Raw genomic sequence first — 17363 nt, 5'->3', positions numbered from 1 at the left:
TATGTCCTTGTCCATTGGCTCAGGTGTCCCCAGGTCTGACCACACTTTGGACCAACCAGCCCTTCCTCTTCTCTCTCTCATCTCCAGGTCAACAGGAGTCAATGGACCATGGTTGAACTCAGCCCATTTCTTCATTGCTACCTTTCTCCCTCTTCCATTCACCAGTAGATCAGTATGGCCGCCAGCTAGCTTACATGTTTGCTCATGTCATCGTATATTATCTTGATGGTAGAAAGACCTTTTTAGTAGTCAGAAAGAGACTGGAGGAACCTGAGATTGTGGTCCTTGACCACCATAGCCTCTTGATCCAATTTTTAGCTAAAGTGGTAGATGGGTTTATGGGGAGACAGCAACACAAGTGGGGTATGCTCACTATTGAATGGTCACCCATTCAAGATCAAAAGTACATTTGCCTAAGGACAGAGTTGAGTAGGGACAGGAAGGAGAATGAAATGGAATTAAAAACCACAGGGAGGAAATGGGATGACTGTGGTTGCATGGAGGGGATTATAATCATTGAGATGAAACAAAGTGTATGATTTGTTGAATGTGAAACGGATGATCTTCTCTGCAAAGCTTAACTCAATTCATAATAAAAAGTTTCACAAAAGAAAATAAAGGCCTTTTCAGTAAATAAATGAAAATTTAGATCACAGGTATTTCTTAAATAGATAAAAACCATACCAGAAGGTTGACATTAAGATTTTCTTCTAAAAATGAATACCAGCCCTAGGAAAGGTTATGAATGATTTTATTTAAGCACTTATTCTCAGCACTGGCTTTTTACTGATCATTTAGGCATCCGTGAAATTTACTTTCTTTTATTTTGTGAACACAAGTCTCAGGATGCCTAATTAAGGGAAATATCACTAAACTCAATACCTGTAAGTCAAGTTCTTTTGTGTTTGAGTTACTTACTTCAAAGGATTATAGTTTGTAAGGAATTTGCCATAAAACGCAGCACATGAATATGTTGATTTCAAATTTTTCTAGAAACTTAATTGGTCAAAATGACAGCTATGGTTGTGAATTGTTGCCATGTAAGTTTATGAAGGAGTCCCATCAATTTTTTTCTTTTGTATTTTAGACTTTGTCTGAAAAATAAGACTCCATTATAAATGGGAGATCAAAAGATTAAGCTCAGCTTTATTGACGACTCAAGTTAATGGTTTTATGTTTTTTGTTGTGAGGCTTTGGGGAAAGCATTTAGCCTTTCTTGAACTTCCATTTCTTTATAAAAAATATAAAAATGCATGCACTACTAGTTTCATAGGTCTGTTAAGAGGATCATTGAGAAATTACATAAAACACATCATAAATGGGGAAGGACCAAGGAAGTAGGATCTGACGACATTTAGCACCCTAACCTGTGAAGAACTTTTAGGGGATCTTATCTTTGTGGCAAACTATGAACTTAAAAATGACTTTCATATATTTTTTAAAAATTCAGGAGAACGTATGTGACTCACAAAATGTAAAACTTTTATTATCTGGCTCTTAGGAAACACCTATCAATTTCAGAATTAACCTACATTCTTGAGTGCAGGGCTTTGAACTGATTCGAAATGGTGTTCAGTCATGGCAGGAGTAAGCAAGGACAGCGACAGTAATGCATACTACTTCAAATCCCTGCTTCAGTGTTAGTGTTGTCTTAGTTATCTAGTGCTGCTGTAACAGAAATACCACATGTGTATGGCTTTAACAAATTTATTTTCTCACAGCTTAGAGGTTAAAAGTCCAAATTTTAGGGAAAAACTTTTGCTTTCTGTCAGCTCTGTGGGAAGATTCTTGTCTTTTCAACTTCTGTTTCCTGGTTCCTTGGAGAACTCCATGTGGCTTGGCATCAGTCTTTCCCTATCTCTGCTTGCTCAATAGAGATTGACTCAAAACACATATTATACTAATTCTGCCTCATTAATATAACAAAAACACTCCATTCCAATGTGAGATTATAAATCATTGTTATTGAAATTAGAATTTACAATAAATAATTTTGGATGATATAATTTAATCCATGTTGTTGTTGTTGTTAAGTGCCGTGGAGTCGGTTCCGACTCATAGCGACCTTGCACAGGGTTTCCGAGGCTGTAAATCTTTACGGGAGCAGAAAGCCTCATCTTTCTCCGCGGAACCGCTGGTAGTTTCGAACTGCTGACCTTAAGGTTTGCAGCCCGATTCATAACCACTACACTACCAGAGCTCCTTTAAACATCACCTATTTCTTTTTGGTAAGTGACTCTATTCCTTCCATTTATTTTTTTATGTATATTTGTGGCTTTATTTCAGGACAGTGTTCTGTTACTCTTTTTTTAGGTTTTTATTGTGAATCGAGTGATAGTTCACATGGGGAAACATCGGTTTTACCCTCATTGTTTCATTGCAATGATTACAACCTCCTCTGTGCATCATCATTCAACAGTACTTGCTCCTAGTCCCTCTGGGTTTTTAAAAAAAAAATTTATTTGGATGTGCTACTCGGAAACCCTCTACAGGGTCGCTATGGGTTGGAACCAACTGGACAGCACTTAGCAACAACAGACCTTTCTCTTTGTTTCCAGTCGCCATTCATTGTCAGTACATCTTGCTTGCATGTTTTGTCAATTTCAGACTGAAGAAGTTGATAGAATTCTTCAATTCCATCATCACTGACTTTGGTAGTTGCTGTATAAATTCAAATAATAGTGATATTAACTGGTCTTCCTTGTAAGGATACTATCCTATCACAGCATCGTGCTTTCAGACGGTCTTGAAATAATTTATTTTGATGATGAATGCAACACCATTCCTCTTCAATTTGTCAATCTCGACTTGGTAGACCATGTGATTGTCAGATTCAAAATAGCTAATACCAGTCCATTTCAGCTCACTAATACTTAGGTTATAGATGTTTGTGCATTCCATTTCATTTTTTACTATTTCCAGTTTTCCTAGACTCATACTTTGTACGTTCCATGTTCTGATTATTAATGGATGTTTACAGCTATTTTTCCTTTTGAGTTGTGCCTCATCAGCAGATGAAGGTCCCTAAGGTTGAACTCCATTTGAGTCATTATGGTTAACTCTACTTTGAGGAGGCAGCGCTTTCCCAGTCTTACTTTGAGTGTCTTCCAACCGGGGGACTTGTTTTCTGGCACTGTATCTGACAATATTCTAATAGTCTTCATCATGTTTCAGTATTTTGGTGCTTATCTCATAGCGTTCCACTGATATTCATGATGTTTTCAATGACTTAAGTATTGGAAGTAGTCTGTCTCTCTTTCCTAATTTGCCTTAGTCTAGAAGCTCATCTGAAACCTGTCTACCATGGGTGACCCTGCTCATATTTAAAATACCAGTACCATAGCTTCCAGAATGACAGCAACATGCAAGCCACCACAGTACACCAAACTGACAGAGGAGTGGTTGTCATGCTTTTATGGGTGTCCTCCCTCTTTTTTGTAAGTAGAAAAAACAAAGGGATTTTATTATTCCCAACACAGGGCAGGTCTTCACGGACTGGTGGAAGATGACTCTGGGGCCCTATTTGTCAATGATGAGCGGGTTCTGCAGGACCATGATGGCAGAACCCCTAAGCAGGAACGTCTTGAAGATGTAGAAGGCTTGGACTTCTTTTTACCTTTACCACTCTTGGGAACTTTGGTCCACATCTCTTTCGTGCTTTACAGTAACATGTTGCGATGTCTGTCGAAGGCTTTCATGCTGCTTTGCAGCTTCTTGTTATTGCAACAGTTGATAAACACTTGGGTGTTTTCTTGACCAACTGCATGAGCACCGAGAGTGGCCTCGTGCTAAACAACTCCTCCTCCTGCTTTTGCAACTTCTCTTGGGTCAACTTACTCTTGGGGTTTTTTGAGGAAGCTCATAGTGCTGGCAGCATTTTGGGGTCACTCCCGTCCGGTTTCCCATTTTTTGATAGACAATGTCTAAATTGCCCATTCCTGTCCTGGTGTGGTGCTGCAGGTGTATAACCACAAGGTCAGCGGTTCAGACCCACCAGCCATTACTTAGAAACCCTATATAGGGTCACTAGGAGTTGGAACTGGCTCCACGGCACTTAACATCATCATCAACCCAGTACACTGAGGAGACAAGCATGTTCTTTCATATGAAGTATCTTTCATTCCTGTTGGAATTTTGAGCAACTGCATCCATAAGCAAAGTCCAGTTCATCAAATTTATACTTGCTCACAGCATGAAACATATTTATCTTCATCTGTTCTGGTTCTGATTAGCTCAACCCTAGCCATCCAAGCTAGGTCAAATGGGTACCAGCTGCAAGTTGGGGAGTTCACACGTATCCCTGCACTTCAGACCAGCTGGCCTCACTTCACTCTCAGTCCTAGCCCCCAGGGGGTCAGGAGTAACTGTGACATATTTTGATAAAAATGTTTTATGTTTTGACAAACAGTTGGGTAAAGATAGATATAAAAAACACATGTGTTAGTCAGGCCTTGTCTGTTGAATATGGTTGTATGTTATGGCTGGATTTAGTAAATTCTAATAAGAACTTTATTTAAAAGATTCTGAAACTTCTGACTTTAATATTCTTTTTCTGGTATCTTTATCATGGTGATCATTAGCTAAAACTTGAGGCTCATGTGCTTGTTTCAGTGCCCAGAAAGGAATCATAATTACCCTGGGAGAAAGGAACCTGGTGGGGAAAAGGATGTGGTAGTTGAGGAAAAAGGGAAGCAGAATCCTTAGAGATTGTCTTAAGGAGGAAATTAAGAAGAAAATAATACTTGTGGTGTCTTTTTTTTTTTTTTTTTAATGTGGTGTGGTAAGGAAGAACACATCAAACAAACTCACTACCATTGAGTCAGATTTTACTCATAGAGACTTTAAAGGGTTTCCAAGACAAAATCTTACACTGAGCAGCTGTAGGCTTGGAACCACTGACCTGTTTAGCAACCCAGTGCTTAAAACAACAAGCCAAAGTGTGCATCTAGGAGGTAGGATGTATATTGACTAGAGAGGAGGATTCTTGGAGACTATGTGGAACAGTAAAAAAATCCATCAAGTACCAAATCATTTTGTTGACTATGTGGCTCCCTTTTTATATGAGATAAAAGTTTTAGATCTGTGGCTCTTGGGAAGAGAATAGGTTCATGACAAGTTCACACCCATCGATGACATGGAAATGCTTAGGATATAGGAAAAGCAGCTAGTTCCTTGGTATAAAATTTTGGTTGTTGAATCTTAATACAGTAATTTAAAATCTGTCAACACTTGATCTTTTAACAATAGCAGCATTCACATTAAGTCTGAGACCAAAGGTGTCCTCTTAGTTCTTTCATTGATTGTATTGTTTCAACTAACATGCATTATCAATTAATATGTGAAAGGACTTTTGTTCATTATAAAACACTTCACAATTGCAAAGAGTTAGTTTGAAATTGTATTTGAATACCCAAGCTAGTATAGTGTAGGCAGTATAATACTCTTTATAGGCACAAGTTTTGTTTGAGGTTTATTTTGAAATTTTCTTTGTAAGTTGAATTTTTTAATTAACTGATTTTAGGAAACGTTCTTTTATCATCTTTGGCTCACTTTCTATGTCGTTAAAATGCAAGACTCACGTTAAATTTTCTTTCTGTACTGTGGTTTGAAGACCTTAATTTTAAATAAAAGAGAGGTAAGTAGTCTTTATAAAAATGCAAATAAAAGGCAATGAATTCAGTTTTATTTACTCTTTTTATGTGTAGACCATGGAAGGGAAGTGGTTGCTGTGTATGTTACTACTGGTACTTGGAACTACCATTCAGGCTCATGATGGACATGATGATGATGTGATTGATATTGAGGATGACCTTGATGATGTAATTGAAGAGGTAGAAGATTCAAAATCAAAACCAGATTCTAGTACTCCTCCATCTCCAAAGGTTTGAAGTAGTCATTGAGTCTATTCTATTTTATCTCTTGTGATAAAAGTATGAATATAAACTTTGGTCCTTTAGTTTGTTAAAATAATGTATTGCTCTCCATCAACAAAGTTAAATTCATTTGAATTGAATTCAAGGGCCAGCTCTGAAAGTTTTGTGATAATTGAAAGTAGCTGGAATAAATTCTAGAAATACTGCTGAAAATCTCAATTCTTAATACATTTTTTAATTTCACACAGGTTGTCTACAAAGCTCCAGTTCCAACAGGGGAAGTATATTTTGCTGATTCCTTTGACAGAGGAACTCCATCAGGGTAAGTGTTTAAGAGGACAAAAATACAGAGGCAAATGGCATGTAAATGAAATGGAATTTTATAGGTTCTTCTTTGATTAGCTTATTTTCTGTTTTGTTTTGCTTTTCCTAATGTGTAAAACATAGGTAACATTTACTATTTCTATAGTCTTCACATGTATAGTTCAGTAGCATTAATTACCTTCATGGTGTTCAACTATCACTATTAACCATTCAGAAAAATTTCTATCACAATTGACAAAATGCTTAATGTCCTCTAAGCAATGCATCTGCCTTTCCTCCTCCCTCTTACCCTATAGATAACTTTTTGTATAGTGAAATGTGTTAACTATTTTTTAAAAATATATCCACAATGTCTGTTTCCATTTAGGAAAATAGTCTTTTTGAATTTGTGGTCCTTGCTTCCATTCCTTCCTCTCTTAACTTTTTTAAGTCTTTAAAAAGAAAATTCAGATTATCTGATGAATTTATTTTGTCTTAATGGTTTGTGAATTGAGAATAATGTATAATCACTTCTTGTATGATGAATTTAAAAGTTGAAATAGCACTTAAATATTGAAAATAGGATGCAGATTCTGCTTTTATTAGCATTTACGTTAATGGTTAGCTATCACTAGTTAGCTATCATTTATTTGAATTTTAACTTCAGTATTGGTTTCAATTACAGGTGGATTTTATCTAAAGCCAAAAAAGATGATACTGATGATGAAATTGCTAAATATGATGGTGAGAGTTCCATTCTTATTTAGATATAATAGCAGGTTGAAGTTTGGCGTTTTGTTGTCATGGTATCTCTTAAAATTAGCTTAAAATGATTTGCTACAGTTTTGTCGTCTCTTTATGTAGTATCTTATGTTTTATTAGGGTCCTTTTGTGGTTTGTTTTTCAAGTCCTGGTGTGACACTGTAGGATAAGCACTGGACTACTGATCAAAATGTCAGTGGTTCAGAACAACCAGCGCTCCTTGGAAATCCTATGTAGGGTCACTATGAGTCGGCACTGACTCAATGGCACCTAACAACAGACCTATTTAGTGCTTGTTTAATGCTATAAAACTATGAAGTTATCACCTGTGGTGTTTATTGGAAATTGAAGATCTTTTCTGGGCAATGATCATGTTATTATACTACAATCTTAATGAAAACCATATCCTAATATTTGCCAGAGGATACAGTGATTAAGCACACGATGTTTTAGCCAAAAGGTTGGAAGTTCAAAACCACCAGTTTTTAAGGAGAGAAGAACTGTTGAACTATTCCCATAAACCTTGTTCTTAGGTACTGTTAGGTTCTGACTCATAGTGACATTATGCATAATAGAACAAAACACTGCTTGGTTCTCATTATCCTCACAATTGTTAGTTTAAGCCTGTTGTTTTTGCTACTGTGTCAGTCCATCTCATTGGATGGATTTCTCTTTTACTGACCTTTCATTTTACCAACCATGATGTCCTTCAGCTTAGGGAATCCAATGGGGCAACTCTACTCTTGTCTTATAGGGCCACTATGAGTGTGAATCTATTCCATAGTATACAACAATATTGGTCAAATATATTGTCAAGTGCCATCAACTCAATTTTCACACATAGTGACCCTGTATAGGGTTTCCAAGGAGCAACTGGTGGATTCACAGCCAACCTTGTGGATCACAGTCCATTGCTGATCCTACAATTCCACACCAGGTATCCTGGTCAAATATATGGGTATTTTAATACTAATCGCCTAACTCTCATAGGTAACTAGGACATACGAAATTTTGTTAGTGTGATAGATTTAGACAACTTAGAGATTTCTTTGTTCGTTTTAAAAGAACCTTCAAAGGCATAGTTAAGGAGTGGAATGTTTTTGTGTCCTCTTGTAGGAAAGTGGGAGGTAGATGAGATGAAGGAGACAAAGCTTCCAGGTGATAAAGGACTTGTATTGATGTCTCGGGCCAAACATCATGCCATCTCTGCTAAACTGAATAAGCCCTTCTTGTTTAACACCAAGCCTCTCATTGTTCAGTAAGTGAAAAGATCTTTTCGATAGAAATTTTCTAGAAACGGTGCTCTTTCACAGAAAAGTGATCTTAGGAGTCACTGTATTGTAAAACTAATAATTTGTTTGAAAAAATCATGGGTTTATATAAATTATAAAGATTTATGGGTAATTTTCAGTATTGTTAATTGGAATTCTAAATTTTTTTTAACCTGCCCCCAAATTCTTTTGAAACAAACTGATACCAAATAAACTGTTGTATTTTGCAAAAAGTATTTATTAGTAGTCTGCATTAAGGTTTTATTTTTTTTCATAGGATTGGGTAGCCATTCAAAGTAATGTAAGATAAAACCTTTCTTAAAGAGGTTATAATAAAACATATGATCAAGATGGGAGAGAAGGGAAAAAATTAACAAGAGATTTCAAATTTGAAACGGCCATGTGATTTTCTGCTTTTCTCTCTGAAATTAGGTATGAGGTTAATTTCCAAAATGGAATAGAATGTGGTGGTGCCTATGTGAAACTGCTTTCTCAAACTCCAGAACTCAATCTTGTAAGTACTTACGTGGATTTTTGTTTTGTTTTATGTAGTCATCCATAGTGATCTTTTAGGAATCTTAGAGAAAAGGAAACAAAGTGTTATAAGACTTACATATTTTTAGAGGATTAGGAATACTAACTTACTTGAAATTAAATTGAGACATGAATTTCAATGCTATTACCAACTATTTCTATTTTATAACTGTTCAGTGTAATTTTTAGTTGCCATAAACATTTGTTTTATGAAATGTAGCCATATAATTTTTTTAGTTTTTCTTATTGTGACTTGAGTGAAAGTTTATAGGGCAGATCATCAGTCGTACATTTTGTTTCATTGCAATGACTATAATCCCCACCATATACCATCAGTTAACAGTATTTCTCTCTATTCATTTTAGCTCTCTCTCTTTTTTTTAATAAAAACACTCAGGCATATTATTATAATTTACACCACCAAAGGGCACATTCTGCAAGTCTGCCTCCTGGCCACCAGCTCTCCGTCCCTCTCTTTCCATGAATCTAGAAACCTTAGCTTCTTCCTCTCTCCGTGTCCGCATCTCTGTCTCCATCTCTGGTGTCTCTGCTTCTCTGGATAAGGTCCTGCATTCTGCTTGTGCTCTTCTCCCTTGATTGTCCTAGGGTCCTCTGTTTCTGGAATGTAAGATTAACTACTCCCCCATTTTTGTTACAAAACTTCTAACTTTACCATTGTGACAGTCCCAATTAGTCATGATAACAATTACTGAACTGTTGAATCATAAGAATCTTATCCCCATCTCTTTTCACCAGACCCATCTAGACAAGATGAAAACTATTCAGTGGGAACTCTTTCTTCCCCCACACCCTCTCTATAACTAAACTCCCTCTTGAAACCTTGTAAGCCAGTCACTTTGTGCCTTTATTGCTCCTTCATTTTAGGTAGCCAGTGTCTAAGTTGCTGGTCCCTGTCTATGCTGTATAGAGTGGATAGCATTGATACTTGATGTGAAGACTCCTTCCCTCTCTATTGGTATTTTGCGCTACTATCCATGAGTATAGATCAAATTCTTCAAATTGTAGCAATTTATCCTCATGTCCTTTATCAAAAATTGTTTTCTGATAGACTCAACAGCACTTCACAACAAAAACAACAGTCGAGTTCTGATTATCAAGCCATCGTGATTAGGTCAGAGGGGTACAGTCATACAATTAAAAAAATTTTTTTTATAGAGGATGGAGTAGTTTCTCATTTAAAAATGTCTTAATTGCTTGTATCTGAATAAGCCTCAAAGTAATTAGCTTTTCCTTTAACTGCAGCAGTAATTTATTTGGAATTTTTGTAAGAGAAAATATCACAAGCTTTGTAAAAGTTGCCTTTGAGCACTTTCAATTATTAAAATAATCCATTTTTGTCTCTGAAGGATCAGTTCCATGACAAGACACCTTATACGATCATGTTTGGTCCAGATAAGTGTGGAGAGGACTATAAATTACATTTCATCTTCCGACATAAAAACCCCAAAACAGGTGTTTATGAAGAAAAACATGCTAAGAGGCCAGATGCAGATCTGAAGACCTATTTTACTGATAAGAAAACACATCTTTATACATTAAGTAAGAACAACTATTGGGTGTTTCAGTGCATTGTGCATTTACTATCCATTTAATTTAATTAAAGATTGCATATTTGGAGAAGACCCATGCCTGCAAATAAGAAAAAGAGTGTTTGTTGAATTAATAGTGAAACAAGTTTAGTTTGTCGGGACTTAAAAAAGCATCTCTTGGAGTTGAACTAAGGGAATCGTTGCAATAATAAATTTAGTTGCATGATGTCTGGTGGGTAACCCATTTATGTTAGACCAATAGTTGCATTGGGGTTTTTTTGTTGCTGGTGGTGGTGTTTATGAAGTTGTGGGTTTTTAAAAATCCCTTTATTTTTTCCAACCAAAGGTCTCACACACATATTACCCAGCCTTTTAATGTGGAAGCATAAAAACAAATAAAGAAACCAGAAGTTTTGAAATACATATTCAGTTGATCAGATCTTGATAGAATTTAACTTAACATGTTTGAGTGCTAGAACCTAGGTACATTATGTATGCCAGCACATGTACGACTCTTTATAGACACAGCGTGGCTCCTCTCCAGTGTCTTCTGTTGGGGTTTTATCTGATTTTACTACCAGTTTTCATTCAAATCCATTGGGGAATGGGATGATTCTGCATTTATTTCTTGGCCAGGAATCTCTTGATCCCGAAAGCCTTATGAGAAGGCATGGTTAAGATAAAAGGTAACAGCACTGACATGGTGAAGAAAGGAAAATGTGGTTTTAAAGTCTTAACTATAATTTGTTGTTAGAAAATAGAGAAACTAGAATTTCATGTTATAGGAGCAAAAAGGGGTTAACTTGCTAAGGTCCTATAGCACAGTTAAGGCAGTGCTCTAAATCCAGTCTTAACTACATGTTTGCATGGTTGTTCCTTCTGTAAGAAGTCATGATCTTTTAAATTGTGTTAGGAGAGCTTTGGATGAGTGGTTAAATAACTTTTATATTGTATTTAATATTGTTTTTCAGTATTGAATCCAGATAATACTTTTGAGATATTAGTTGACCAGTCTGTTGTAAACACTGGAAATCTGCTGAGTGATATGACTCCTCCTGTAAATCCTTCACGTGAAATTGAGGACCCAGAAGACCAGAAGCCTGAAGACTGGGATGAGAGACCAAAAATAGCAGATCCAGGTGCTATGAAGCCAGATGACTGGTGAGTCTTCTGTCTGCCTTTTAGTGTTAAGGAACATTTAAAATATTCTGTGTGGTTTGGATAACCAAATGTTAATTGAGTAAGATTTGATATTTTCAGTTAATGTAAGATAGAGTCTGAACTATAGGAAAAAATGTAGTTGGAAAGTATCTTAATGACTGTAACTGAAAAGAGGTCGTAAGGATCATCTGAATTTCATCAGTGTTTTCTTGTTATGTGCCATCAAGTTAACTCTGACTCGTAACGACCTTGTATGACAGAGTAGAAATCCTGTACCACCAGATTTCCTAGGCTGCTGCAGGATAAATAGCTGGACTGTAAGACTGGTTTGAACCACAAGATCAGCAATCCAAACTCATTAACCACTCCTTGGAAACCCTATACAGCATCTCTATGAGTCAAACCAACTTGACAGCTCTTAATGTTTACAGAAGGAGATTGCCAGGTCTTTCTTGTTTGACCAAATGCTTAACTGTTGTGCTACCAGGACTTCTTATAAACAATGAAATGCTGAAATTACCTTTAAATTATAAAAGTAATAATTTTTTTCATATTATTTCTAAATAACACTTAGAAATATCCGCTGTGTTTTGGGCTGTGATAGAGAAACTAAAAAGATTCAGTTTGCCTACACAGAACACCCAGTCTAATTATGAGACTGCCAAGTAAGAAGCAAAATGATATGGGGTCTGTTAGCAGGTGTTACTGTATGATTAGAGAAACCTAGGAATGGTTTCTTGGAGAACACATCAGATTTGAAACATGGAGATAAGGTAAAAGTTTCAGAGTTAGGTGGTTAAGTTGGGAAATGATTTTTCTGTGTGGAGAAGGACATTGTGTGCAGAAGTAGAGGAGTAGGAACGAACTTGACCTGTCTGGAGGAATTCAGTGTATAGCCTTTTATGTTGGGTATACTTAGGTAATGATAAATGAAATCCAGTTGCTTATATTCCTGTATGTGGCAACATGTAGTAGTAGAACTGTTTTTAAGTGTCGTCAAGTTGGTTATGACTCATAGTGATCCTATGCACATCAGAAAAACTGCGCCATCCTCACAATAGTTGTTACATTAGAGTCCATTGTTGCTGCCACTGTATCAGACCATCTTCTTCAAGGTCATTCTCTCTTTCACTGACCTTTCACTTTTACCAAGCATAATATTGTTCTCTAGGTACTGACTAACTTCCAAAATGCCATTTTCACTTTTTAGGAGCATTCTGGACTTATGCCTTCCTAGATAGAGATTTGTTTGTTCTGCAAGTCCATGGTAATTTTAATATTCAAATGCATCATTGTTTCTCTGATCTTTCTTATCCATTGTACAACTTTTACATGCATATGAGGTGATTGAAAATACCATAGTTTGGGTCAGGTACTCATTGGTCCTCAAAGTGACATTTTTGCTCTTGAACACTTTAAAGAGGTCTGAGAAGATGGTTTGTAGTATTTTGATATTTGTAAGTTTTTGGAGATTTGTTTTGTGACCTAAGACATCGTCTGTTCTGGAGAATGTTCCATGTGCACTGGAAAAGAATGTGTATTGTGCAGTTGTTGGGTTGAATACTCTACACATCTATGAGGCCCAGTTGGCTGATTGTGTTGTTTAGTTCTTCTGTGTCTTTGTCAAGTTTCTTTCTGGTTGTTCTATCCATTTTTGAAAGTGGTGTATTAAGATCATCCACTATTATTGTAGATTCGTCTATTTCTTCAAATCTATTAGAGTTTGCTTTATATATTTTGGAACTCTTTCATTGGGAGCATAGCTATTTATTATGGTTATGTCATCTTGTTCAGTTGTCCCTTTAATCATGAGATAATGTCCATCTTTATCTATTAAGCTGTTTTTTGCCTTAAAGTTTGTTTTATCAGAAATTAGTGCTGCCACCCCTGTTCATTTTTTATTGCAATTAGTTTGGTATATTTTTTTCCATCTTTTGACTTTTAATCTATTTTTGTTTCTGTGTGTGAGATGTGTCTCTTGCAGACAGCATATTGAAGGATCTTGTTTTCTTATCCATTCTGCCACCTTCCGTCTCTTAACTGGTGCATTTTATCCATTTACCTTCAGTGTAATTATCGATAGGTATGGATTAATTGCTGCCATTATGTTTGTTTTATTGTGGTGTTCCTGCTTTCTTTGTTCTGTGTGTTTTCCTTTGTTGAGTTCATGCTTTTTGTGTTCATTCTTGTGAGTTTCTTTATAGTTTAAAATTTTCCATTTTCTTGGTATGTTGTGAAGTGTTAATTTTCTTTGAGGTTACCTTGTAGTCCATTAACTCTTCCCTTCATCTAGTTCAGTCTGTTTTATCCTGTAATCTACCTGACCTTCTCACGATATGGATCTCTGTTCTTACTTGTTTACCTTCTTTTACATTGTAATTGTTTTGATCATAGACTGACCTCCCAGATTCTCTTGAGTTTGTTCTTATAGTTTCGTTCTGTTCTCCACTCTTCCATCTGTTGATTTAGTTCAGGGAGGTGCTGCTGTTTATGTCAATCTCTGGTTGTTGTCTGTTCTTGTTGGTTCTTGGTCCATAGAACTCCCTTTAGGATGTTTTGTAGCGCAGGGTTGGCTTTGGCAAAATTCCTTAGTTTCTGTTTATCCTGGAATGTTTTGATTACACCTTTGTATTTGATAGATAGCTTTGCTGGATAAAGGATTCTTGATTGGCAGTTATTTTCTTTCAGGGTTTTATATAGGTCTCCCCATTGTCTTCTTGCTTGCATGGTTTCTTCTGAGAGATCCAAGCTTAATCTCACTTGCTTGCCTTTGTATGTAACACTTATGTTTTCCTCAGCTGCTTTCAGGAGTGTCTCCTTATCTTTGATTTTGGAGAGTTTAATTATGATATATCTCAATAATTTTCTCTTGGGGTCTATCCTTCCTGGGGTTCATTGAGCTTCGTGAATGTTTATCTTTTCACTTTTCAGGATGTTAGAGAAATTTTCTTCCAACATTCTTCAACTATTTCCTCTGTGGATTTGTGTGATTTTTCTTGTTCTGGAATGCCAGTAATTCTTAAGTTATTACTCTTCATGTTGTCCAACATGAATTTTAGACCTTCTTCAGAATTTTTTATCCTTTTTTGTGTTTGCTCTTCTATCTTAGTGGTTTTGAGAGATTTGTCTTCCAGCTCACTGTCTTCCAGCCTTCCATCTCTTCTATTCTACTCCTTTGCACTTTCAGTGTATTGTCTATTTTTTATATTCTATTATTGATCATTTTTACCTCTTTCTGTAGGGTTTCAATCGTTTCCAGTGCTGTTTCTATCTTATTTGATTGTTCCTGTAGTGCTTTCCTGACTTCCTCCTTTTTTTTTCTCAAATCCATTGTAGTGTTTTGAAACATTTTATAATTATTTTTCTGAATTCCTTCTCAGGCATTTCCAAGACCTTTCTTCCTTCCAGAATGTAGTCCAGGTCTAACTCTAGGTCATTTGCCTCAAATATTTTATCTTATTTCTGGACATGTACTGATATGGTCATCTGCTTTTGCTTCTTGGACATGTTTAGTGTTTGTCTGTGGCCTTAATACTTAATTGAATATGTGTTTTGGTATTTTTTATGGTTTTTGATTGCTTCCAGGTAAATGTGATCAGGATGTGAGCTTCCCTTTTCACACTTCTTGTTTTCTTAACTCAAAGTAACTTTCACAGGTGTTGTCTGCCTCCCTGGTATATGGCAGTTGGTATTTGTTCTTGCCTGGATTTTGGTGTTTTATAGAGTGTGATTGTAGCTTGATTGTATGGCAGCAGTTGCTGTCTCTTCTTGGGTAATATAGGGAGAGAAAGAGTCCCCCAAAGGTAGAAGGGGGAGCATAAAACAACAAGAACAACAACAAAAAACTAGACGGAATACTGTAGTCTATAATCGCCATAAAGGGAGAGAAGGAAGAGAAGGAAAAAAAAAATCTGTAGCCTAATATGAGTATGAGTTTAATATCTTCTTTCAGTTTCTTGCCTTCAAAGCTGCCTGAGGGATTTCTCGGTGCCACTGTTGGTGGTGATGCTGTACCTCAGGATTTGATTTCATTTTTGGCCTCTCCATGCCCCTTGTTCTGGCTTTTCCATATTTTCTCCATTTTCTTTTGATGCTGTCTGCATCATTCAATATTTTGCCCATAGAATCCTTCAATATTATAACTTGAGGTTTGAATTTTTTCAGTTCTTTCAGCTTGAGAAATCCTGAGTGTGTTCTTCCTTCTGATTTTTTCTAACTCTAGGTCTTTGTACATTTCATTATAATACTTGACTCTTTCTTTGAAAATTTCTGTTTAGTTCTTTTATGTCATCATTTCATCCAGTAGTTCTACCTTCTCTACATTGAAGAGCAAGTTTCAGTCTCTTCTGACATCCATTTTGCTTGTTTCCTTCTTTCCTGTCTTTTTCAAAGACCTGCTTTCTTCATGTATAATGTTTTTCTGGTCTTCAGTCATTACTGTCTAATGCATTAAATCTCATCTTGAGATAATCTGTACATCTTAGGTGGAATATATTCAAGGTCATATTTTGGCTCTTTTGGAGTGGTTCTTATTTTCATCATGTTTAGCCTGAACTTGCCATATATGAGCAATTGATAGTCTGTTCTTCAGTTGATATTTGGCCTTGTTTTGGCTGATGATGTTGAATTTCTCCATCATCTCTTCCCACCCACAGATGTAATCAGTTTGATTCCTATATGTTTTATATGGTAAGGGCTGGGTATATAGTTGTCATTTATCTTGTTGAAAAAAGGTTGTTGCAATGAATGTCATTGGACTTGCAAAATTCTACCATGTCATCTCCAGCTTCAATTCTATCTCCAAGGCCATATTTTCCAGCAGCTGCTCCTCCCTTTTTGTTTCCAACTTTCTTATTTCAATCACCAGTAATGATCAATGCATCTTGATTTTATGTTGGATCAATTTTAGGCTGAATAAGTTGGTTGTTGTTGTTGTTAGGTGACATCGAGTTGGTATCGACTTATAGTGACTTTATGCACAGCAGAAAGAAACACTGTCTAATCCTGGGCCAACCTCACTACTGTTGCCACGCTTGAGTCCATCGATGCTGCCACTTGGCCAGTCTATCTCACTAAGGTCTTCCTCTTTTTCTCTGACCCTCCACCTTACCAAACATGATATCATTCTCCAGCAGCTGGTCCCTCCTGACAATATATCCGAAGTATGAGAGACAGAGTTTGCCATCTTGGCCTCTAAGGATCAGTCCAGCTGCACTTCTTCCAAAATGGATCTGTTGGTTCTTTTGGCAGCCCATGGCACTTTCAGTATTCTCCTCCAAAACCATAACTCAAGGCATCAATTTTTCTATGGTCTTCCTTATTCACTGTCCAGCTTTCACATGCATATGAGGTTATTGAAAATACCACGGGTAGAACTCTTTAATTTCATCATCACTGGCTATAGTGGTTGGTCAATTTGAATAATAGTGGTATCGACTTGTCTTCCTTTTAGGTTTTATAAGTATTATCTTATCACAGATGACATTATATTTAAACATCTTGAAATGCTCTTTTTAATGATGAATCCTTTTAGGCTTAGCAATTAAATTCTCATTGATGTTTTTCCCTCTATGCTGTTTGTACTTGAATTTTATCACCTCATAAAGTTTCCCTATTTAAGATTCACAGTGTCTACACCGTAATTGCTTGGCTAGTGGTGCCATTCTTGGCTTTTTCTTTTGTATTTAAGGGATGAAGATGCCCCTGCTAAGATTCCTGATGAGGAGGCTACAAAACCTGAAGGCTGGTTAGACAATGAGCCAGAATATGTACCTGACCCAGACGCAGAGAAACCAGAGGATTGGTAAGTGCTTTCATAATTACCTATTTTTTATTGAAGGAAAGCCCAAATATAGCCACATGCCCAGATTTAAGTGTAGAGCTTGACACATTTAAATAACATTTTCTTT

General features: G+C 36.4%; 1 protein-coding gene across 2 annotated transcripts in view; it reads left to right on the top strand.

Moving 5' to 3' along the window:
- The window catches only part of CANX (calnexin), a 60700-nt gene that overhangs the window by 34038 nt on the left and 9299 nt on the right, over positions 1–17363 (top strand). Inside the window, exons 1-8 of one of the 2 annotated variants that reach the window (XM_006874450.1) lie at positions 5704–5882; positions 6122–6195; positions 6862–6920; positions 8055–8196; positions 8642–8723; positions 10111–10303; positions 11265–11454; positions 17144–17257. In XM_006874450.1, coding sequence (XP_006874512.1) covers positions 5709–5882; positions 6122–6195; positions 6862–6920; positions 8055–8196; positions 8642–8723; positions 10111–10303; positions 11265–11454; positions 17144–17257 — 1028 coding nt within the window. In that variant the 5' untranslated portion in view covers positions 5704–5708. Of the gene's footprint in view, positions 1–5703; positions 5883–6121; positions 6196–6861; positions 6921–8054; positions 8197–8641; positions 8724–10110; positions 10304–11264; positions 11455–17143; positions 17258–17363 lie in introns of those variants that run through there. The other variant, XM_006874451.1, reaches the window with a different exon arrangement.

The sequence above is a fragment of the Chrysochloris asiatica genome, unplaced genomic scaffold, assembly GCF_000296735.1.
Source record: "Chrysochloris asiatica unplaced genomic scaffold, ChrAsi1.0 scaffold00279, whole genome shotgun sequence".
NCBI lineage: Eukaryota > Metazoa > Chordata > Mammalia > Afrosoricida > Chrysochloridae > Chrysochloris > Chrysochloris asiatica.
The sequence above is the reverse complement of the archived record's forward strand: the minus strand, read 5'-3'. Positions and strand labels throughout refer to the sequence as shown.